At 45.1% G+C, this 24,137-nt stretch overlaps 2 protein-coding genes across 4 annotated transcripts in view; one reads left to right on the forward strand and one right to left on the reverse strand.

The window, feature by feature from the left end:
* IFT122 (intraflagellar transport 122) overlaps positions 1 to 2,059 on the reverse strand; it is a 148,878-nt gene extending 146,819 nt beyond the window's left edge. For both annotated transcript variants that reach the window (XM_068252766.1, XM_068252767.1), the window contains exon 1: positions 1,802 to 2,059. The gene's annotated coding sequence lies outside the window, so the exon portion shown is untranslated. The remainder of the gene's footprint in view (positions 1 to 1,801) is intronic.
* On the forward strand, positions 2,048 to 23,840 carry EFCAB12 (EF-hand calcium binding domain 12). 2 transcript variants are annotated; one of them, XM_068252770.1, is made up of 9 exons: positions 2,048 to 2,135; positions 7,763 to 8,302; positions 8,776 to 8,976; positions 9,705 to 9,873; positions 10,575 to 10,837; positions 13,413 to 13,626; positions 19,083 to 19,260; positions 20,290 to 20,415; positions 23,564 to 23,840. In XM_068252770.1, exons 2-9 carry the CDS (start codon positions 7,841 to 7,843, stop codon positions 23,691 to 23,693), a joined length of 1,743 nt encoding a protein of 580 aa, XP_068108871.1. In that variant the 5' UTR covers positions 2,048 to 2,135; positions 7,763 to 7,840; the 3' UTR covers positions 23,694 to 23,840. The 2 variants fall into 2 exon arrangements, with proteins under 2 accessions (XP_068108871.1, XP_068108869.1); XM_068252768.1 differs by having other exon boundaries at positions 2,133 to 2,215.
* Positions 23,841 to 24,137: the final 297 nt, after the last annotated feature.

Below are 24,137 nucleotides of genomic sequence, written 5' to 3' on the forward strand. Positions count from 1 at the left end.
ATGTGAATGGCAGAAGTACTGTCTATGCATGCCTTTCTTGCGTGTAGCATACCATACACATCTTGAGAGTGACAGAGAATGTATGCAGCACGGTGGCGTAGTGGATAGTGCTCTCGCCTTGCAACATTGGATTCCTGGTTCGAATCCCAGCAACATCTCCAAGGAGTTTGTATGTTCTCCCCGTGTCTGTGTGGGTTTCCTCTGGGCACTCCGGTTTCTTCCCACATCCCAAAAACCTACAGATAAATAAATTAGCTTCTCCCTAAATATTGGCCCTACACTACGATACATGTACTGCACGATACATACATAGGCATATGACTATGGTAGGGATTAGACTGTGTGTGAGCCCCTATGAGTGACAGTTAAAGGACATCTGAAGTGACAATAAACTGATGAGAAAAACAATTGTATCTATCTTCAGTCGCTTAAAAATGACTTTTTTTTTTTTTTTTTGTATATCCCACAGTTTCATTTTATATTAAAATCTATTATCTGTTTCATTGTCTCTGGCTCTGCTCAATGACACCTTCATTGAAGTATGCCAGAGCTCAAATATATTAATTATTGAACCTTTTTATCTCTTTCCTACTCTCAGAAGCCATTTACTGATAGTTACGTGTTTTATGGCTGTAATTACTTATCATTAAGGGTTCTGCTATAGTCTGACCCAGTCCGACCCAGTTTGACCCGGGCAAAAACTGTCACTTGCATACCTGATGTTTAACTCTTTCAGGCAGATAATGAAAAAAGGAACACAGCATAGTTATTTGTGTGCTTGGCACTGTACATACACATGTCTATCTCATCATGTCACATGTCACCCCTGTTGTCCTTTAAGTGACAAGACAATATACTCTGTACAGTGCTGCGGAAGATGTCAGCACTATATGAATACAAAATAATAATAATTGTAGGGAATACTCAGAATCACCTATAGTTTTCATTGCATTTCTCATTACCTGTCCCTGAGTCCCTTCATATTAAAACTGCAAGTTTAAAGGGTACCTGAAGTGAGAGGGATATGGAGGCTGCCATATTTATTTTCTTTTAAAGGGACTCCGAGCAGTAACTAAAATCAAAATATGAACTTACCTGGGGCTTTCTCCAGCCCACCGTAGGTCGGGAGGTCCCTCGACATCCATCTGGCTCTTCTCCCAGGCCTTGGTCAGAAATGGCTCCCGGCGACACTGGGCCCGAGTGTCGGGCTCCTTCTTCCTGAAAGATGATGTCAGTCGTCATCACGGCGGCCGGCGTGACAGTACAGCACATGCGCGGTTTAATCGTGCATGCGCAGTACTGTCACGCCGGCCGCCTTGATGACGCGAGGCGGCGGGCGTGGTGACGACTAACGTCATCTATCAGGAAGAAGGAGCCCGACACTCGGGCCCAGTGTCGCCGGGGAGCCATTTCTGACCAAGGCCTGGGAGAAGAGCCAGATGGATGCCGAGGGACCTCCCGACCTGCGGTAGGCTGGAGAAAGCCCGAGGTAAGTTCAGATTTTGATTTTAGTAACTGCTCGGAGTCCCTTTAAACAATGCTGATTGCCTGGCAGCCTTGCTGGTCCTCTGCCTCTGATAGTTTTAGCCCTAAACCCTGAACAAGCAGGCAGGTCAGGTTATCTGACTGAAGTCTGACTAATAGCTGCATGCTTGTTTCAGCAGACAACTGGTAGCCTTTAAAAGGATATGAATATGGCAGCCTCCATATCTCTCTCACAGGAGATCCCAGGGACAGGAAGCAAGGAAAATCTCTCCAATAAGGACACAGACAGCAATAAAAATACTCAAATGTTTCTAACCTCTTTCCATCCTTTAAATCCTAGAACAGGCCTTTATATCTTCAACTACAGTAACTGATGGGAACTAATTTGTATATGTAGTAGTAGGTAATGAGAAAAAAAGCTGGCTCTTGCTCTTTAGTCATTACCACAGAGCCAAAGTAATGATGTTATCAGTCCGGACCCCTGGCTGGGTGTGTAGCACAAGTAGTGAACAGGCCATTCTGTGTGCACTGCAGAGCTCACTTCTGGCTGTGAGTTCTGGCTGTAGAGTGTTTGGGCGGAGCTGTCGCCATAGACACCAGACAACAACATGAGAAAGTGCAGCGTCTGACTGGCTGTACTGGCAGTGCAGGTATGTGAGGGATTCTGGGAGGGTCTTTCTTATTTTCTGCACCACATTTACTGGGGTCTGCAGAGATGTCTTGGGGACATGTAAGTGACTTTCTGGAGCAACTTGCTGTATGGCACCCCATCTTTTATTCAAGATTATTATTCTATTATTATACATTTCTCTGCTTTAAAAAGAACAGTCAACAAGTCACATTACTGGCTTCATAGGACTTTATTCAATTAACCTTTTCTCTTAAGAGATCATTTTTAATCTTCTCTTTAAAACAACCTTTCATCACTTTACCATTAAAAAGTACCAAAAAAGTACTGTAAGTAAAAACATACTGTCAAAATTATTTAAAGAATTATCTTAATAATTTTCTTGCGTTCAGGTGGCTTAAGCAGCATTTTATTGACAGCCAGGGTGTGAAAATATCACCCAGGATAAGATCAGGAGAAAAGGTTAATTGAATAGAGGTCACACTCTCTTATGCATCAAGCTGTGCAAAGGGTTAAAGGTCGCCATACATGTTAAAAATCGATTGGCCAATAATAACCTGGATCTTAAAGTGTACCTTAGGTGACATGATGAGATAAATACTTGTTTTGTACAGTACAGAACATATTACTAACCAGAGTGTTTTACTTGTTTTATTTTGCTGCTTGAAAGAGTTAATTTCCAGGCATGGAAGTGACAGCTTCTGTCATGTCTGTACCTTGTCGGGAATATAGTAAACATCACTGATAAGCAAATGACAGCCATAAAAATGTTCCTGCCAGAATACAACTTGTGAGGGCAGGGAGAGATAAAATACATGAACTACTGTATTGACCTTTTTATAATGCTGGGAATGTTTTTGGCGCTCGTTTCTCCTCTCTATGGTTTTTGCCGCTCCATTCTGCAGTCGACTCTCTTATCTTTCGCTCGTTTTTCTTATCTTTTTCCATTCACTTCTATCAGAAATCGAGCAGCGAAAGAATCGAAAGGGACATCTGACATGTTGGAAATTATCTATCGAACCATCTAATCACCTAAAAAACGAAACGTGTATTCCCAGCATTACTCTGAGACACTTAATAGGCTGCCACTGATTAGAGACAGTAAACATTCAACCTCAGTGTTTGCTTGTTGTAAAATCTTTCCTCTCCCTGATTTACATTCTGACACACGGCGACATTTTTACTGCTGGCAGGTGATGTCTGTGGAAAAGATGATGTGTATTTTTCAGTTGGAAAATGCTGTTATTTCCCACAATGCAACAAGGCTCCCGCAATGTGATGTCAATACCCTGGTGCCGACATCACACTGTGGGAGGGGTTTCACCACAATATTAGCCATACAGAGTCCCCTGATGATCCATTTTTGAAAAGGAATAGATTTCTCATGTAAAAGGGGGTATCAGCTACTGATTGGGATGAAGTTCAATTCTTGGTTACGGTTCCTCTTTAAATTACATTTAAAGTGGGATTCAATAATAAAGTGTAACCAGGGCCGGGCCGAGGCAGAGGCTGGAGAGGCTCCAGCCTCAGGGCGCAGTGTAGGAGGGGGCGCACAATTCATTCAGTTGTCATTCCCAATTGTGTTTAAAGCAGAAAGAAATAGGAAAAGGGGATACATAGCAGTGACTGCAAGCCAGATAACTAGAGATTAAGGTATTAGGGAGGTTGGGGGCCCTGGGGCGCCTCTTAGTCTAATGGCAATCAGTGTGTGACGGCTGGGGTGGGAGGGATGGAGGGGCGCACTTTGGTGTCTCAGCCTTGGGTGCTGGAAGACCTTGTCCCGGCTCTGAGTGTAACCTTTGATTGCGATCATAATTCATTCCGGAAACATGCTTGTAATCCAAAGCACTCTTCTATCAAAGTAAATTTCCCCATAAGAATTAATGGATGATTCGTTCCACAATCCAAAACATTGATAGAAAAATGTATTGAAAACAATTGTGGTTGGTGGAAATGAGAGAATGATGGTTATAGTGTAGGATGAATTTAAGGCAGGTTTCACACTGCATATTGGCGGTAGCGGTGCGGTGCTGTCCAGGGACAACACCGCCGAAAACAGGCCTTCAGGGATTACCGTGCTAGTACGCGGGAATCTCAGTCTGGCAGCAGATGCTCACTTTGATGACGTGCGCGGAAGCGTGTTGCTATAATACACTTTCGCACATGTGCGACACGTAAAACTTGCGGCGGTCATTTAAAAAAAACATAGACTTTCATTGTCCTAGCATTAGGCTGTGGTAAAATGCTGCACCGCACCAGTCAGGCGCGGAGCTAGGGGGGGTCGGGGTAGGTCAAGTGCCCCCGGGCGCCGGGTCCCTAAGGGCGCCCAGCTGAGCTGCTTTGTTGTTTTTGGTTTTTTTTGTTTTGTTTTTTTTTTCTGCGGAGGGGAGCAGCACAGTGAAGAGGGAGAGCTATGCGGACGGTGGAGAAGGGGGCCATCTCCCCCCCTTCTCTCACCTTAGGGTGCTCTCCCGCCCTCGCTCTCCCCTCCATTAATGTACGGGTGTCTTTGGCGCAGCGGGCGGGACTTACCTCCGTCTCGCTCCAGCGCCGGAAGTTTGGGTGCCGCAGCCGCTGCTCTGGTCTGGACACGACCAGAGTAGCGACAGTTCCATCAGGCGCTGCGACGGGACGGAGGTAAGTTCCGCCCGCCGGTGCCAGCCACCCGGACATTAATGGAGGGGAGAGCGAGGGAGGGAGAGCAGCTCTCCCTCTTCTCTGCGCTGCTCCCCTCCTGCTGGGGAGCCAGGGAGGGGGACACCCGGCTACCTACTCTACGCACATATGCCCCTGGCTACATATACTGGGCATATATACCCCTGGCTACATATACTGGGCATATATACCCCTGCCTACATATACTGGGCATATATACCCCTGCCTACATATACTGGGCATATATACCCATGCCTACATATACTGGGCATATATACCCCTGCCTACATATACTGGGGACATATACCCCCTGACTACATATATGGGGCATATATACCCCTGGCTACATATACTGGGCATATATACCCCTGGCTACATATACTGGGCATATATACCCCTGGCTACATATACTGGGCATATATACCCCTGGCTACATATACTGGGCAAATATACCCCTGCCTACATATACTGGGCATATTTACCCCTGCCTACATATACTGGGGACATATACCCCCTGACTACATATACGGGGCATATATACCCCTGGCTACATATACTGGGCATATATACCCCTGGCTACATATACTGGGCATATATACCCCTGCCTACATATACTGGGCATATATACCCCTGCCTACATATACTGGGGACATATAACCCCTGACTACATATACTGGGCATATATACCCCTGGCTACATATACTGGGCATATATACCCCTGGCTACATATACTGGGCATATATACCCCTGCCTACATATACTGGGAATATATACCCCTGGCTACATATACTGGGCATATATACCCCTGGCTACATATACTGGGCATATATACCCCTGGCTACATATACTGTGCATATATACCCCTGCCTACATATACTTGGCATATATACTCCTGGCTACATATATTGGGCATATATACCCCTGCCTACATATACTGGGCATATATACCCCTGGTTACATATACTGGGCATATATACCCCTGCCTACATATACTGGGCATATATACCCCTTCCTACATATACTGGGCACATATACCCCTGCCTACATATACTGGGCACATATACCTCTGGCTACATATACTGGGCACACATACCCCTGCCTACATATACTGGACACATATACCCCTGTCTACCTGTTCTGTGGACATCTCTAACCCTGGCTACCTGTTCTGGGGACATCTATACCGCTGGTCACCTATTCTGGGGACATCTATACTGCTGGCCACCTATTCTGGGGACACCTATAGACCTGGGGCTACCTATTTTTGGGGGCCTCATGATTTGTTGGGGGCCTCAAGATCACTGAATTTGTCTTGTTGGGGGCCTCATGATTGCTGAATTTGTTTTGTTGGGGGCCTCATGATTGCTGAATGTGTCTTGTTGGGGGCCTCATGATTGCTGAATTTGTCTTGTTGGGGGCCTCAAGATCGCTAAATTTGTCTTGTTGGAGGCCTCATGATTGCTGAGTTGGTCATGTTGGGGGCCTCATGTTTGCTCATGATTGCTGAATTTGTCTTGATGGGGGGGGCTCATGATTGCTGAATTTGTCTTGATGGGGGGAGCTCATGATTGCTGAATATGTTTTGGAACATGCTGGAAGGTACATACTGAGGGAGGGTGGGTGAGCGTGAGCCTGCTAACCTCCATATACATTTGGCTCCACCCATAACCACGCCCACATTTATTGTGTGGCCACGCCCCCTTTTGGCGCGGGGGGGGGCGCATTAATAGTCTTTGTCCCCGGGAGCTGAAAACTCTAGCTACGCCTCTGGCACCAGTGTGAAAGGCCCCTCACTATAACAGAATCTGTTGGCTCACACCAATCTTTTTCTATGTGTGGCTTTGACAAAAAAACGATAAAAGTTGTTTTTTGGGGATTTCACGGAAATGTGACATTGTACAGTCCCTACGCTCAGATTACAATCCTGCAGTGTCAATGGGAGAGGAACCATTGGCTCAGTTATGATGTACTGATGCGTGTTTACATACTGTGCTTGTATATCATGACAGGGCTTGCTTATCAAGTCAACCATTTTAAAAAATGTTGCTTGTCTTGCAAAGTGCTCTCAAACCAAGTTACTTGTAATCCAAGGTATTACTGTGAATTAGTTCAGCACTGACAGACAAGTAATTGGTTATAGCACTGTATTTATCAATCCAATTAACCCCTTAGCAGTCAAATAAAGTAAAACATTATTTGGCTGCAGGGCTGAAATTTTCATGTCACTGGGGAAGTGTGCCTTCCCCAGCCTGGCAGGCTCGGCAGGGTACCTGGCGGCAGGGTACATAGCAGCAGGGTAGGGGTGGTGGTAAGGACCTCTCATACATACCTGTCTGGACGGCTGGATCGGCTTCTTCCTCTACCACAGCAGTGTCGTACTCCCGGCAGGTCTTCCCGGTTCCAATCACATGATATGACATGAGATCGGGATCCAGGAGCGCATGTCCGCTGTACAGAGGAAGAGTCTCTTCCATCACCCCTCTTCCATTACTGGGTGGCGCTGTAACACTGACACGGTGTCCTGGATCCCGATCACGTCATATCATTTGTTTGGGACCCAGAAGACCTGACAGAAGTTCAGATCCGCCGTTGGAGGAAGAGAAGAAGCCTTCCAGAGCAGGTAAGTATAACTTCTTACGGCCGCGCACTCGTTTGGGTGCACTAGGCAGCCAAATGAGATACGACAACAGAGGCTCACACTGCACCAGCAGCTCCAAACGAAGCATCTTCTTTGAAGATGTCATTAGGTTTAATCTGTTTGGAAAAAAAACACAGTAATTAAAGAATCTTTGCTACAGGCTGTTGAAGGCATTGAATTCCCCACCTGTCAGCTGCTCCCGTTCACCAGCTGGGCGGTTGCTAGTGTACAGAGTTTTGAACTTCCCATGAATCTATGCTCCCCAATATTTGTTCTGAAATATGTACAGCGCTACGGAAGATGTTGATGCTATATAAATAGCATTTAAAATAAGCACGTTTTCTCCCTCTAAACAGGACATCATGCCTCCAATTCCACCATGCCGTTAGCCTCAGCCACAAGGGGACACATACAGCGAAGCATTCATTTTAACAATGTCCAAAGAGGTTGCATTCCGAGACTCTGACCATGATATCCAGAGGTATAAGCAACGTGACCTATCACAGACACTCTTCTTCAAAGTGGCTTCCAGGACTTTTGGACCACCAAAATCTCGGACTCGGCGCATCATTGCCCCTCCTATGGAAAAAGCAGAGTCTGATGCATCAAATCGTACATCAGTGTCACTTGTGGGTTCCCATATCACCACTAGATCAGATCACTATTGGATGTTAGCCACCAAGGCAGATATTAAAGATAAACAGCAAGTTTCGGATTGGATATCAGAAAGAAAGAAACTGAGGGCCCAACTGGACGGCATGGGGGATCTAGAGAAGTGGTTCCAAGGAAAACCCTACCTGACCGCATTGGAAGCACGAGTGCAAGATAAAATGGCTGACAGATGTTCTAAAAGTCAGATGTCCCATCATCGGACCACTGAGGAGATGTCGGGTTCTGTAAGAGACAGTTATTATAAACTGAGTTCCAGGGTCAGATATTATTTTACCTTTCAAATATGGCCTCCATCTATCAAAAATAAGCAGTCTTTCCCACCCATGGCGGTTTTGCATAGCTAATTCCAGACTATAGCACTGGACCTCCTTGCTGGGAAACTGCTCTATTTTGCAGGATGGTCAAGTACCTCATGCCTGGTCAGGGACACACCCCTTATAGGCTTGTGGAGCTGAGGTGTGAGGTGATGTCACAAAATAAGCCCCCCCTCCCTCTGCACCGACCCCACCTACACACACACACACACACGCACGCACACCTGCTAGAAAAGAACTCTGTCTGACCCTGCTGCATCTGTGTGATCCCGGTTCCACAACATCTGCATCTGTGTGATCCCGGTTCTGCAACGTTAATTTTGTTAGAGGATATAGTTTTTCTTTATAGTTATTAGACACTCTTATATTTTTAATGTTTCTAGGAGGGAGAACATAGTATTTTGAGGAGTGCTCAACGCAGTGCTGTCACACCGTCCATCCAGCAGCCCCTCCCAGACGCCCTGGCCATCCTGGATGGTTACCTGCATCACCAGCGTCTGCGTCTTGTGGACATCTACAACCAGACCGACAAGAGGAAGAAGAAGGCGATCTCCAGCAAGGACTGGAAGGCTGTCCGCAAAGAGGTGATGTTCCTGGCCTGCTTCATTGTTTCTACAGTAATAACATAATTTGTGTCATTGATTTCTCTACCATAGCACAGTACTTCCAACTAAGATCAGCAATCCATGATCACCAACAGCTCAAATTTAAAATGGAACTCCAACCATTTTGATCAGAGTGGGGAGTAGTTGGGACTTCTCTTAGAACACACAGGATGGAGAAAAATGTGAGACAATTACCCCCCGCCCCCTTCCCTTGTGGCAATATTACCTTCAGCAAGCAGATAATATAAAGCACAAGAAAAATAATACCACTAACAAGCATTATATATATATATATATATATATATATATATATATATATATATATATATATATATATATATATATATATAAAGACCCAAAGACCCCAAAGCTCAGAAACTTGGAGATTGACTGACTGTGAGTCAAGGTTAGAAAAAGTGGCTGGACCCAACAACAACCGAATACATACCCGAGCAACTCCGGGTCTTCAGCTAGTATACAGTATATATGTTACGGGTAATTCCCAAAGTTGGCCAATTCGGGATCTAGCTAGCCAATAGTCCCTAGGCTCTGTGCTTAGGCACTACAGGTCACGTTAAAAGATATGTGCAAAGCATTGTTCTGTGTAATACCATAAGCCAGGTATAAAATTGGAATGTTTATTGCATTGCTGAAGGAACATTTCTGTTGCTTCCTAATTTACGGGAAGGTTCTGGTGTCTCTTGTAGGCCGATATTCCCATCAGTGACCTTCAGTGTGATGATCTGGTCATCTCGCTCAGCAGCAAGCAACCGAACCGCATCAACTATAAGGAGCTATCTGTGGGCCGACACTTGTGGTGGAAGAAGAACATGGGACAGCACAGGAGGGGAGTGTCTATAGGTCCAGCAAGAGGAAGTAGGTTGTGTTTTGTAAATCATGACCTCCCAGAAACAGCAATGCTGATAAACGGTGATGCAATATCTAACACAGACTGTAGATTGTCAGTGTTCCCTCTATACAAGTTAGAACTCCATGCCGAATTTTTGGAGTGGGCATTGAAAAAAGGTGTGTAGACACATCCAATTTTGATTGGCCAATTTTACCACCTCCTTGTAGTACTGCCCCCGCTCCCTTCTCTATACAGTTCCATTGTGTCTAGTGGCCCTCCTCCCTCCCCTATACAGTTCCCTGGTGTCCAGAGGCCCTCCCTCCCCTATACAATTGTGGCGTTTAGTGGTCTGTATCCCTTTCTCCCCTATACAGTTCCCTGGTGTCTAATAATCTCCCTGCCTCCCTTATACGGTCTCATGGTGTCTAGTTAGTGACCCCCCTCTTCCCCTGCACAGTTCCCTGGTGTCTAGTGCCCCCTCCGACCCCCCCCCCCAAACCGCCCCCTACCACCTTTTAACATTGCTGGTGAACTAGGGCTTCTCCAATAAAGATTCCCTGGTGGTCTAGAGTGTGCCAACCTTAATACAAAGTGGGGAAACCACTTGCAGACCATATTTGATAGCTTTGTGGGCTAGATTTTGACATGTATGGTATACATGCTATGTTAAAGTTTATTTGTTTAATTTATCTATTTAGCAGTATGAATGATAATTCTGTTTTTGCAGCGGCAGTAAAAGGTTTCAGGTCTACCATAGACCGGAAAAGTGACTGTGGTGAGACCAAGCCATCTTCAGCACTCTCCTCCTCACTGCGCAGTGCTAGGGATACACAGAAGGAGGTCAGCCAGGGCCACAGTGACCACAGTGAAAGCAGCAAGTCACAGTTCCTACAAGTGCCACCTGTTAGCTTGGAGGAAATGAGACCTAACAGCTATGAAGACATGGAGGAGATTGGGAAGAATTATCGAGAGAGGAAGAGGAGAGCTAAGGTACAGTTATTGGCATGGTTTGGGTAGGGCTTAAATCAAACCTATGACTTTCAAAGGAGAGAACATTGACATACTTACCTCAGCAGAGGAAAGCCATTGGATTCTTCAGAGACTTCCAATGTCCTCATCGAGACCACTGATCCAGCGCTGGGGCCCTCTGGAAGTTTGCGGCCATGTTCCGGTCCATAAATGAGTGTAGCCACCTAGAAGCACTGAGCTGCTCGGGTTTGAATGGCTCCGTGTCACCATGCTGAAGAGGTCGAGGAGGTATGTGGGGTTCCAGTGCTGGATCAGTGGAGTCAAGGAGGGTGGGGAAGCCTCTGGACTCTACTGAGGTAAGTATCTACTGTAAGTGTGGCACCTTTTTTCCTACAGATAAAATCCTCCCCATCAAGTTTTTTTGGCTCAGTATAATTTCCTTTCTCTAAGACCTACTGAAGCCATGGTGCTCCAGGCAGGGGCGTAGCAATAGGGGTTGCAGAGGTTGCGACCGCATCCGGGCCCTTGGGCCAGAGGGGCCCCAAAGGGCCCTACCTCAACTACAGTATTAGCTCTCTATTGGTCCTGTGCTCATAATAATCACTTCTATAGATACTTTGAATAGTGGTAATCATTAACAAACTGCTCCCCATCCCCTTCTTGCACCTCTGACACTGTAGTTGCCATTGGCAGGTTTTGGTGCGCTGTATCAATTGTTATGTATAGAGTGCTTGGGTGGTCCCATTGTAAAACTTGCATCGGGCCCATAGCTGCTTAGCTACGCCAGTGGCTCCAGGAACAGGAAATGAGTGGAAATCTGCCCAAACAGCAGTAACATCTTAAAAGAAGCTTTAATCCCTTTCCATACTTTCCACATTTTTGTTTTCCTGGAGTTGGATTTTAGCAGTATGGTTAGATTCAGTGGTGTCACAATAAGGGATGCAGAGGTTGTGATCGCACTGGGGTCTTTGGACCAGAGGAGCCCATTAGGGGCCCTTTCTCAACCACAGTATTAACTCTTCCACTGGCGTATTCAGATATGGACAGTATACCTATGGACAGTATACCTATATCCTTCCCCTATTCCCACAATCCCCCCCACCATGTTGTTAATGTTTTGTTTTTGCTTTGGCAATGCTAAATGTATTTGGTCCTGCCAATAAAGCTTTTTTGGATTTGGCTGGCAGGGACAGGAGACACAATACAGGCATGTAGCCTGGGTGATGTGGGACTGCAATACTGATATGCTATCTGCTCTATCTCAGTCTCTCCACTCCTCTCTCTGCATTCACCATTGTTTCCCTCCTTCCCCTAGTGCTGGCTGGAAGGGGGGCAATCTCCCCCAGACCCCCTTTCATTCAGTGATTTAGGGCTGGGCTGGTGTATTCAGGTTTGTTGTTGTAAAGCAATGTAAAATACTAGGCTAGCTGATAAAAGTGCAATTAAAGGGCAGGCAAGCTGGTAAATATACACAGCATGAGCAGAGCTTGCCTGGAGGGTCCGTGGGCAAAAATCTGTCTGGTCTTTCCCCATTGTTATAATGACTGCATGTGCTGATAAGGTGTTAAACAAGGTAAAACGTTTTTGACAGTCCCTATACTCTAGGAGGGCTGCTTTCTGACTTGTGTGAGAGACCAGCAGGGACATGAGTCATTTTACAGGCAAGTAGCCTCTGTGTGATGTGGGACTGCAATACAGATAAGCTCTCTGCTCCATCTCAGGCTATTCTCAATTTCTCTCCACTCCTCCTCTCTCTGGGCTAGTGCACGCCAAAATCACAATAGCAATTGCTAGCAATTTGTGAAGCGATTTTCAGAGCAATTTCTGAATAAATCGCTCAAAAAAATGCTACATGCAGTATACTTGTGATTTTGAAAAAATCACAACGCTGCTGTGGGAACACCCTCATAGAATAAGCACTTTCCAAATCACTGTCGATTTGAAAAACGCTAAGAAGCCCTCTTGGTGTGCACCAGCCCTCCTTCATTCACCTTTGTTTCCCTCTTCCCCTAGTGCTGGCTAGCTGTGTCTTCTTGTCATACAGGAAAGCTAAATAAAAGTGCAATCCTGGTGAGGCAAATTATTATTCTTTATTATTTATATAGCGCCGCCATCATCCGCAGATGCATATATCCCTGCATCATATGGCTATCGCTTGCGCTATGTGTATTGTCCAGACTAAGTCTATCTCCCGTTCCTCTCTCGGGGAGTTGTTCCAGCGCTGTCCCCTGTTCAAATTTGCTGCTACCGGAAGCCCTCAGAAACACTCATGTCCTTGAGTACTTCCAAAGATAGGCAGCTCCGTAATACGCCAGCACACTTTTGTGCATGGGCAGTATGGAGCCACCTGTATTTGGAAGCACTCGGGGACATAAGTGCTTCTGGACCTTTCAGGAATCCCCCCTTAAAAATCCTGCTTTTGCCCCTGTCTTCAATGGTGCTATTCTGATAATTAATGATCATTTCTATGTATGCTTTGATGATCTCGAACCTAAGATTCACGTTGAGGCATTGTCAGGTTTTACCATTCTTGGGAACTCATGCATGCAGATAAGTCAGTTATGTAATGGTTCATGTTATCATTCTCTCCTTCCAGAGCAACACTCGGCTTTTAGATTGGCTAGAACAGTGTCGCTTGGTGCGCACAGGCAATGCTGCCGTAGATGCTCATTCTCTGCCAGTTACCCTGGGGGAGGAGTCAGCAGAGCTGGTGGACCTGTACAGGAGACAGGAACTGCAACAATACCACAAGATCCTAAAATTATGCCACGCCTATAATGTTCCTCTCACAGAAGAGCTGCTGGAACAAGGTAAGTAACATCTTTGTGTGTAATGTACCATCCATCCAGGGACTCTCTGCCCCTGGAGGACTTCAGAATCAGAATCGTTTATTTAGGCTATCTATGGACTGTATATCCCAGTCCCCCATGCTGTCCCTTACATCCTCCACACACCTATGGACTATATACCCCAACCCCCTATATCCTTCCCTCATTCCCACAATCCCCCCTCCCCATGTTAATGTTTTGTTTTGCTTTGGCAATGCTAAATGTATTTGGTCCTGCCAATAAAGCTTTTTTGGATTTGGATTTGGATCTATCTGCCCCCTCCCCCTGTGTTGTTAGCAAACTTGCGTAGTATCTGCTGTACAGATCAAAGGTGGCAGATCTGTATATTGTACAGCACTAGTGCCTTAATGTAATAGAAACAATGTAGACTGTCTATTAGGGAGAGGTAATTGTAGAAGTCTTGAAAAACATATGTAATGAGTATGTATAGGCACTAGTGCTGTACAATATACAGATCTGCCACCTTTGATCTGTACAGCAGATACTACGCAAGTTTGCTAACAACACAGGGGGAGGGGGGCAGATAGATAGCCGAGATAAGGTGGCTGATTTATTGCCTGACAGATCGCAGGGGTCCTTCATGGCTTCAGTATACGCTGTGATGAAGCGCTGCTTTACAACAGTTTATAGCGGGCTGCTCGGCTGGCTCGTGAGTGCGGACAAACTAAAAACAACCAGGTGACAGGGAGGTGAGATCTGAAAAAAATATACAGTCATACCAGATGTTTCCCTGTGATTAATGTACTGGTCTGTTTAGTCCGACGCATAACATGCAAATGACGGGCTACTGAAAGCAAAAGTGATTGAGCAAGCAGCTCTGTTTATTTTTCTGAAACTAAAGCTTTTTGATTGCAGCTTCTTTTGCATGATGGCTTAATTTTATGCTGCATTATATTTAAACAGTAATTCGCCATAGCGCCCCTTTAAGGACCAATCCGTTCTCTCTACACCAGTTGCAGATTCTTTCAACCTGATAATGGCATGCCTACTCATCGTTATTGGTAATAAGGCCAACAATGGTGGTGTCATCAGTGAATTTGATCACTTTGACAGAGCTTTTTGTGGATCTGCAGTCGTTTGTATACAGGGAGAACAGGATCGGTGACAGTACGCAGCCTTGTGGGGCCCCCGTGTTGGTGGTCCTTGGTTGAGAGATGGTTGGCTCCTAGCTTGACGACCTGGGATCTGTTTGTGAGGAAGTCGGTGATCCACAGGCGCAGGGTAGGATGGACTTTCAGTGCAACCAGGTTCTCCTGAAGTATTTGGGGGCTGATGGTGTTGAACGCCGAGCTAAAGTCAAGGAGAAGGATCCTGGCTTATGAGTTCAGTCTGTCCAGGTGTTCATAAACCTCCAGGCAAATGTTAATGGCGGTAGACCTGTTCGCTCTGTATGCAAACTGGTGTGGGTCCAGCAGGGGCTATATGTGGACTTTTAGGAGGGGCATAACCATGCTTTCAAAAGCTTTCATAATGACAGATGTGAGAGCCACGGGTCTGAAGTTGTTGAGGTCAATGACTCCCTGTCTTTTGGGGACAGGGATGATGGTCGACCTCTTGATGCATGCGAGGACTTTGCCTTCCTGAAGGGATCTGGTGAAGATGGCGGAGAGAATAGGAGCTAGCTGTTGTGCACAGGTTTTCAGGCATGCTGGTGACACTCTGTCTGGGCCTGAGGCTTTCCTCTCATTTAGCCATGACAGGTGTCGCAGAGTGTCGCCCTCTTCACAGCCAGAGAGGGTGAATTTGGAACAGGTAGGGTGGAGGAGGGAACAGGCAGCTGTGGGAGCCCTGGAGGTGCTGCTTGGTTCTCGAATCTGCAGTAGAAGTCACTGAGGTTCTCGACAAGCTCAGTACCTGGGAGTTGCATGTTGAGGAAGGGGGGGGGGGGGCTTATAGTTGGTGACGACCTTAAGCCCCTTCCATACGGCTCATGTGTCATTTGAGGAGAGATTCTGCTTTAGCTTTTCTGCATAGCTCATTTTGGCAACCTTCAGTTCCCTATTCAGGTTGTTTTTTGCCTTTCTATATTCTTCCTGGTTACCCACCTTGTGCGCAGCTTCTTTGCATCTCCGGAGATGTCGTAGTTTTTTGGAGAACCATGGTTTGTCGTTTGGATAAAGTTTGAAGGTTCTTGTTGGTATACCCTGATCCTCACAGAAGCTGATGTATGATGATATGTTGTCCGCCCACTCATCCAGGTTTGGTGCTTGCAGGGCCTCGCAGTATGTACAATCGAAGCAGGCTTGAAGTTGTAGCTTAGCCTCGCTTGACCATACTTTGGTGGACTTGAGGACTGGTTTTGCGGTTTCCAGATGCCTCTTGTAGGTGGGTATCAGGTGGATGAGGCAGTGATCAGATAAGCCTAGTGCTGCCCAAGGGATGGCCTTGTATGCATCTTTCAGGACCGTGTAGCAGTGGTGACATGCTGATGGAAGCGTGGTAGTTCTTGGTGTAGGTTGGCCCTGTTGAAGTCCCCCATTATAATGAACAGTGAGTCTGCAGTGAAAGAAAGCCATTCAACGTGGCCCTGCTGAATAAATGCAGTCACAACAAGGCGTCTACAAGTGGCATATTGACATTGACTACATCTATTTGCATAAAGGAACAAGGGATTTATTCATTAGATCTGCTCCAAAGTGACCTACTGGATGGAAAGAAAGGTCACACAGGTCATTCTTCTATGTGTGTTTGGCAGATATGCTTGCCATACACATATTGATTTTTCTGACCGACTACTTAGATTGAATTGATCTACTAGCAATCTATTACCCTTAACATGCTTAATCCATAAAATGTTTAACAATTTTGGGCACTTTATCCACTAAATATGTGATAGGATACGTCAATGTAAGAAATATCTGCGCATAAGCGTACCACAAATCAAAATGTAATTAAGCAGCCAATATCAAGTCCTCAGCAAAGGACCTTCTTTACCCAAGCTATAAGGTCTACAGCTTATGATGTAAGGGCAATATAACTGCTGCAACTACACCGTGACACTCCTATATGACCCTGATGGCGCTATTTTGGCAAAACCAGTTGGTCAAGGTGATATAAGCGCATTTATCTTCCTGGGTCCCTGTAAAACAGTTCCGGATGTACAGTGGTGTGAAAAACTATTTGCCCCCTTCCTGATTTCTTATTCTTTTGCATGTTTGTCACACTTAAATGTTTCTGCCCATCAAAAACCGTTAACTATTAGTCAAAGATAACATAATTGAACACAAAATGCAGTTTTAAATGATGGTTTTTATTATTTAGTGAGAAAAAAAAAAACTCAAAACCTACATGGTCCTGTGTGAAAAAGAAATTGCCCCCTGAACCTAATAACTGGTTGGACCACCCTTAGCAGCAATAACTGCAATCAAGCGTTTGCGATAACTTGCAAAGAGTCTTTTACAGCGCTCTGGAGGAATTTTGGCCCACTCATCTTTGCAGAATTGTTGTAATTAAGCTTTTGAGGGGTTTCTAGCATGAACCACCTTTTTAGGGTCATGCCACAACATCTCAATAGGATTCAGGTCAGGACTTTGACTAGGCTACTCCAAAGTCTTCATTTTGTTTTTCTTCAGCCATTCAGAGGTGGATTTGCTGGTGTGTTTTGGGTCATTGTCCTGCTGCAGCACCCAAGATCGCTTCAGCTTGAGTTGACGAACAGATGGCCTGACATTCTCCTTCAGGATTTTTTGGTAGACAGTAGAATTCATGGTTCCATCTATCACAGCAAGCCTCCCAGGTCTTGAAGCAGCAAAACAACCCCAGACCATCACACTACCACCACCATATTTTACTGTTGGTATGATGTTCTTTTGCTGAAATGCTGTGTTACTTCTACGTCAGATGTAAAGGGACACGCACCTTCCAAAAAGTTCAACTTTTGTCTCGTCGGTCCACAAGGTATTTTCCCAAAAGTCTTGTCAATCATTGAGATGTTTTTTAGCAAAATTGAGACGAGCCTTAATGTTCTTTTTGCTTAAAAGTGGTTTGCGCCTTGGATATCTGCCATGCAGGCCATTTTTGCCCAGTCTCTTTCTTATGTTGGATTTGTGAACACTGACCTTAATTGAGGCAAGTGAGGCCTGCAGTTCTTTAGATGTTGTCCTGGGGTCTTTTGTGGCCTCTCAGATGAGTTTTCTCTGCGCTCTTGGGGTAATTTTGGTCGGCCGCCCACTCCTGGGAAGGTTCATCACTGTTCCATGTTTTTGCCATTTGTGGATAATGGCTCCCACTGTGGTTCGCTGGAGTCCCAAAGCTTTAGAAATGCCTTTATAACCTTTACCAGACTGATAGATCTCAATTACTTTTGTTCTCATTTTTTCCTGAATTTCTTTGGATCTTGGCATGATGTCTAGCTTTTGAGGTGCTTTTGGTCTACTTCTCTGTGTTAGATAGCTCCTATTTAAGTGATTTCTTGATTGAAACAGGTGTGGCAGTAATCAGGCCTGGGGGTGACTACAGAAATTGAACTCAGGTGTGATAAACCACAGTTAAGTTATTTTTTTAACAAGGGGGGCAATCGCCTTTTCACACAGGGCCATGTGCATTTGGAGGTTTTTTTCTCACTAAATAATAAAAACCATCATTTAAAACTGCATTTTGTGTTCAATCATGTTATCTTTGACTAATAGTTAACGTTTTTTGATGAGCAGAAACATTTAAGTGCGACAAACATGCAAAAGAATAAGAAATCAGGAAGGGGGCAAATAGTTTTTCACACCACTGTAAGTGAACTTTTTAAAGTTTATCGTCTGATCTTATTTGCTCTATGTTAATTAAACAATTTACACTTAGAGGTTGTATTTTATTTTTGTGACATATTATATTTGGTCCTGGATTTATGAGAAATGTATAAAGATAAATTTGACTCGTATTTTGTGGAACTGTGTCACCACCGATTATTAACATCATAAGCTTGAGACCTTATAACTTGGGTCTTGGCTAGTCTGCCTTTCATTTGGTAGATCACAGACAAGGTAAAGAATTGGCGCTGATGTATTGTGGACATGTGATAGGACACATTGGTAAATCTCTGTCAAAAGAACAGGGGAGGAGCATTCGGGGATTGAGGGCTGAATTACTCTATACTGCATCATGTGGTACAACACTGGAGGTTTGACAGATTCTCTATTACAGTTCTGCTGAAATCTAATTTAGATTGTTTGGATAAGATAGTAGGAGATCAACCACAACTAACCAATTCACTTTTGATCGGGAAGAGAACAATTGCTTGCCATAGGGGAATGCTGATGACCTGTGTATGGATTCTCATGGTACTCATAAACAATTTGAATTTCTTCTTCCTTTGAATATTATTAGAGTTATGTACATGGCCAGTTCTGATGGGAGCAGTGCTTAGTGGAGTGACTCTAGGATGCATCAATGCTGATTGCACCATATTTCGTGTTATCTTTCTGCAGCCTTGTTACATCCTGGAGACAAGCTGATCTGTGAATCAGGAGAGCAGCTGCATCTTCGCCAGCCTGGCTCAGCACTTCACTCCAAAGACAGGTTCTTAGAGAAGAGCTCAGTAACAGCAGGAGGTCCTACAGAGACATCCAAACGAGAGAAGGTTGCAGACCGCTCCCCCAGAGAATGGTAAGTGGCCACAATGAAATATACGCCGTGTTAATAGCACTTTCTCTTTCCCTCTCAATAATTCTTTCCTACATTGCTCTTTTTATCAAGTTTCCCTCTTACCACTATCTCTCTACCATCTCTCTCCGCCAGCTTTCTCCAACTTTACACCATCTCTCTCCTTTTCTCAGCCACATCTTTTCTTCTCTTAGCCACCTCTCTCCAACTCTCAACCATCTTTACACTATTCCACTCAAACTCACTACCATCTTTACACCATCTCTCTCTAACTCTCTCCCATCTTTCTTCCTCTCTACTCTATCCAACTCTCTACCTTCTCTCTCCATCAGCTTTCTTCAACTTTACACCATCTTTCTCATTCTCTCAGCCACCTCTCTCCAACCCTCAACCATCTTTACACCATCTCGCTCCAACTCTCTACTTTCTGTCTTTCTTCACCAGCTTTCTCCGACTTTACACCATCTATCTCATTCTCTCAGCCATCTCTCTCCAACTCTAATCCAATATACAGTCTCTACCACCTTATTCTCCCTCTTTACAATCTCTCCCCAACTCTCAACTATCTTACTTCAACTTTACACCATATTTCTCTTGCTCTCCACCATCTTCCTCCATCTCCACAATCTCTCAACGACTCTCTACCAGCTTTCTCCAACTTTACACCATCTATCTCCTTCTCTCATCCATCTCTCTGCAACTCCCTACTATCTTTCTCCCTTTTCACAATCTCTTTCCAACTCTCATCCATCTTTCTCCAGCTTTACACCATCTTTCTCCCTCTCCACAATCTCTCTCCAACTTTCCACCATTTTTCTCAGTTTCCACAATCTCTCTAGTATCTCTCTCCACCATCTTCATCTCCATCAATACTCTCCCTTTCTCCCCAACGCGTTTTCTCCATCTGTCACTCCATCATCTTCTTTTCTCCATCGTTGTTCTCCCCCCTCTCTTTATAATCTCTCTTCTGTCAAATAATTCACATATCCCCTGTTTTCTCTCAACCCCTCCCCTCCCCTCCCCCCCCCCAAGCAATGGACCTTACCCTCCAAACAGCTATGTTGCCTGGGTCAAAACCAAAGTGAGGGGAAAGAAAAAAGCTGGGAGTGATACTCTGAAGTGCTGGACAACATTTGAGCAATTTCAGGATATGAGCGGGTGAGTTGACTGAGCCCTGCAATGTAGTGCTACAAGGGTGGATATTGTCCTCTACATGGCTGTTTGCTTGTCTTTATTGACTCTCTTTCTTACAGACATAGAATAAAACCGGACAATTAATTACATTAATATAAAGATTTCCATTTATGCTATATTTTGACTGGACATAGTAGGATTGTGATAAACGTAAAGCAGTTATTTTGTTTTCTTAAAGGAGTTATCAGGCTTTTTACAGCAAAATAAGTGCTACTTACCTGGGGCTTCATCCAGCCCCAATCTCCCAGCATGTCCCTCGCCACAGCTCTGCAGTCAGCCGTTCGCCACCGCTGCTTCCCGGTCCCTGGCGATGAAGTCAGGCCGACTTGTAGGTCGGCCTGTACTGCGCCTGCGCGAGCGGCGCTGTCGATCACCACCACGTGGACTGGAGCGTACTGCGCAGAGCTGACTGCAGAGCTGTGGCGAGGGACATGCTGGGAGATTGGGGCTGGACGAAGCCCCGGGTAAGTAGCACTTATTTTGCTGTAAAAAGCCTGATAACTCCTACTCACATCAGTGTAACCTGTCAGTGCCAATTTGCTGTTTGCGGGTACTATAACCTAGGCAGGTAATTTGGTCTCACTGAAAAGACTGCGTAGTGCCTGATGTCGGCGCGGCCAGAGCTGTAATGCTATAGGCCACGACCGCGTACATGTAATTCGGGTGCTGGCAATAGTCAGACCCGTATTTCATTGCCCCCCCCCCCCTTTAGTTACTACAACTCAGAAGGGGAACAGTATTTCATGCTACCAGGAATTTCAGTGGCAGTAACTGCCTGGCGGCATACTAATACATACGCTTCTATCTCCCACCTTATACAAAAGCTCCACCCACAATCATATATTGGCAAGGAGAGTGGAAGCACTTGCTTCCTTCCATATGCAGCAACCCCTCTTCAATGTACAGTCACCCCTCTGGGCTGCAGCCGCCCTAGGCCTGGGCCTGTGCGGCCTCTCCAGAAATCCAGCCCTGTACATGTGCGTTGTTTCCCTTATCTGTTCAAAAAATCTGAGCATGGCTACAGTTACCAAAGTGTAGCAACTTGCTACATCCGTCTAGTGCTTAGGCAACAGCGGCAGGACTAAGCAGGGGATTCTTTTGGTAGATTAGGATCTAGGTGAGATAAGGAAAGAGGTGAAATAAGGAAAGAGGTGAAATAAAGCAAAGTGGAAGTAGAGTAATCTGAGATCCCCTATTGATCTGGGAAATGATCCATCATATTAAAGTCCTAATAAAAGCAATTTAAAACAAGGCTATTACTATTTTAGCACTGCTCTCCAATTCTGTCCATACTCCACAGCTATTTCCCAGTATATAAGTATAGTGCATTGTGCATTCTCCTTCTAAACTTGCCAGGCATCCATCTTCCCTTTTCTGCTAAGATTATGGTGCTATAATCTAATTCTGGACACTTTAGCTCCCACAGACTAATACTAGGTGAGCATGCGTGTGTCTATGTGCTAGGATTGCCAATCTAATTTATGGCATTGTGGTTGTAGCACAAAGGGTAGAAGAGATGGCTGGCAGGTGGAGGAGGATGCTGTACACCTCCCTACACTATGGAAACTGGGCGAAGGAACAGTGAGGATTGGGGAGTAGTGCTGAACTAGTCATCACTAGCCATAGGCACTAGGTGATGTACGTGCATTCCTGTGCCAAACAGCATTACTTTGTCAGACCTGGGCTTTGTGGGACTAGATTATGGCTCTGCAGTTCTAGCATGGATGGCAGGGGGAGGAGAAGGCCACACATCTACCCACATTATGGAAAATGGCAGCAGGAGATGTTGAAGATGTGTGGTGCTGAACTAGTCAGCACAAGGACTGCTGTTTTTTTTTTATTATTATTATTATTATTATTTGTATTGGGTAGAACTTTAAAGTGTGCCAAAGTCAAAGAAATACTTAACAAAAAAAGCTCATACTTACCAAAGAAGAGGGAAGCCTCTGGATCTTATAGAGGCTTCCCATGCTATCCTCTGGTCCCCCATTACCAAGTGTGGACCCCCAAAGAAATCCAACAAGGGTTTGTTGAATTGAAGATCAGAGCCGCGCTCCTCTTCAGACACAAGCACGGCCGTACTGTACATGTGCAGTAAGCTGGACTGCACAATCAGCTTCATGCTACTGCGCAGGTGAGGCCGGGAGCGGTACGATCACACTCATGCCTGAAGATGAGCGCAGCCGGATCTTCCAGAGGGTCCAGCGGCAAGGAAGACTTAGGAAGCTGCTACGTAATCCAGAGGCTTCCCTCATCTGTAAGTGTTTTTTTAGGTTCACTTTAAAGTGGAACTTAAACTAAAGAATGAACCTCATTCCAATCAGTAGCTGATACCCCCTATCAGAAATATTTTCCTTTTCTCAAATAGATCATCAGGGACATCTGTATGGCTGATATTGTGGCAAAACCCCTCCCACATAGTGATGTCAGGACCATTGCCCTGACAGTTTCCCATTTGTAAAGTTTGTTGCATTTTGGGAAAAAATATGTGTGTTTCCAACTGCCAAGCAAGCAGTATCTATCCATGTATATATATACACACACACACACACACACACACACACACACACACACACACACACACACACACACACACACACACACACACACACACACACACACACACACACACACACACACACACACACACACACACACACACACACACTGCACAGCAATTAATAATTTTTTGATCTTTCTTCTATTTTTTAACTTCTTGCTTTGTAATCTATTGCTTTATTCCACCACCCCCCCCCCCCACTCCCGTATCATCGGTAAAATTCCTCTTTGAATTGTCAACAGAGAGGCTTGGAACATCAGAGGGGAGGGACTTGCTTTTGACAAACTCGGCAGCAATTACAATTTGCATATTATTCTCCTGAGTGTTGCTCTGAAACTAATTATAAATTTGTCATTCAGTTTTTACTGCAGATATCATCACATAATAATCTTTACTGCATATCATCATTTTACATTTCTCAGGTTTCCTTCAGGGTAATTTTTAATTTCCACTTTAAAACACATCGTGATTGCCCACAAAGGAGTGATTACATTGCTCAGGCAAATCCATGGATAATAGCCAATCTATTTTACTGAATTTACATTTTTTTAGAAAGCTGCAGAGGAAATTTCCACACCACTTCTTCACATCTGACGACAACGCGTTCTGGCCGGGACAGCTTGTGGAGAAGCTCCGTGTCTACCTTCCAAAATCCGGTGAAGCCGACTGCTTATTGATCTGAAGCCACACCCATTGCGCAGGCTGACGACTTCCTGTGTTCTAGCGACTGTTACATTGGCCTTTCCTGCTACATGACCCGTCATACACCTTCACATCGAAGGCACAATGTCCCGCTTAGGGCTGTAGAAAGATAAAACATGTGAGCCAAGTAGCTGACTGATGTGGTTTTATTTCTCAAAGAAAATTATGATGGCTTTTGTAAATGTAATCTACTTTGTTTAACTGCTTTGTGGGCCAGGCATAGCTAGATTTACACCATGTTTATGGATGATTAATCCTGAAAGACTAGATTTAACTACACTGGCTTCACGTGTAGAGTTGGTGTTTGAATTCAGCATAACAAATACGTGGGCCTGTTTAAGATACATGGGGCCCTGGGGCAAAGGCAAACTGCCCCTCCCCCCCCCCAACCAAAGCCTGCCGCGGGGCCCCCAATCTGGCCCGC

Source organism: Hyperolius riggenbachi, chromosome 9, assembly GCF_040937935.1.
Source record: "Hyperolius riggenbachi isolate aHypRig1 chromosome 9, aHypRig1.pri, whole genome shotgun sequence".
NCBI lineage: Eukaryota > Metazoa > Chordata > Amphibia > Anura > Hyperoliidae > Hyperolius > Hyperolius riggenbachi.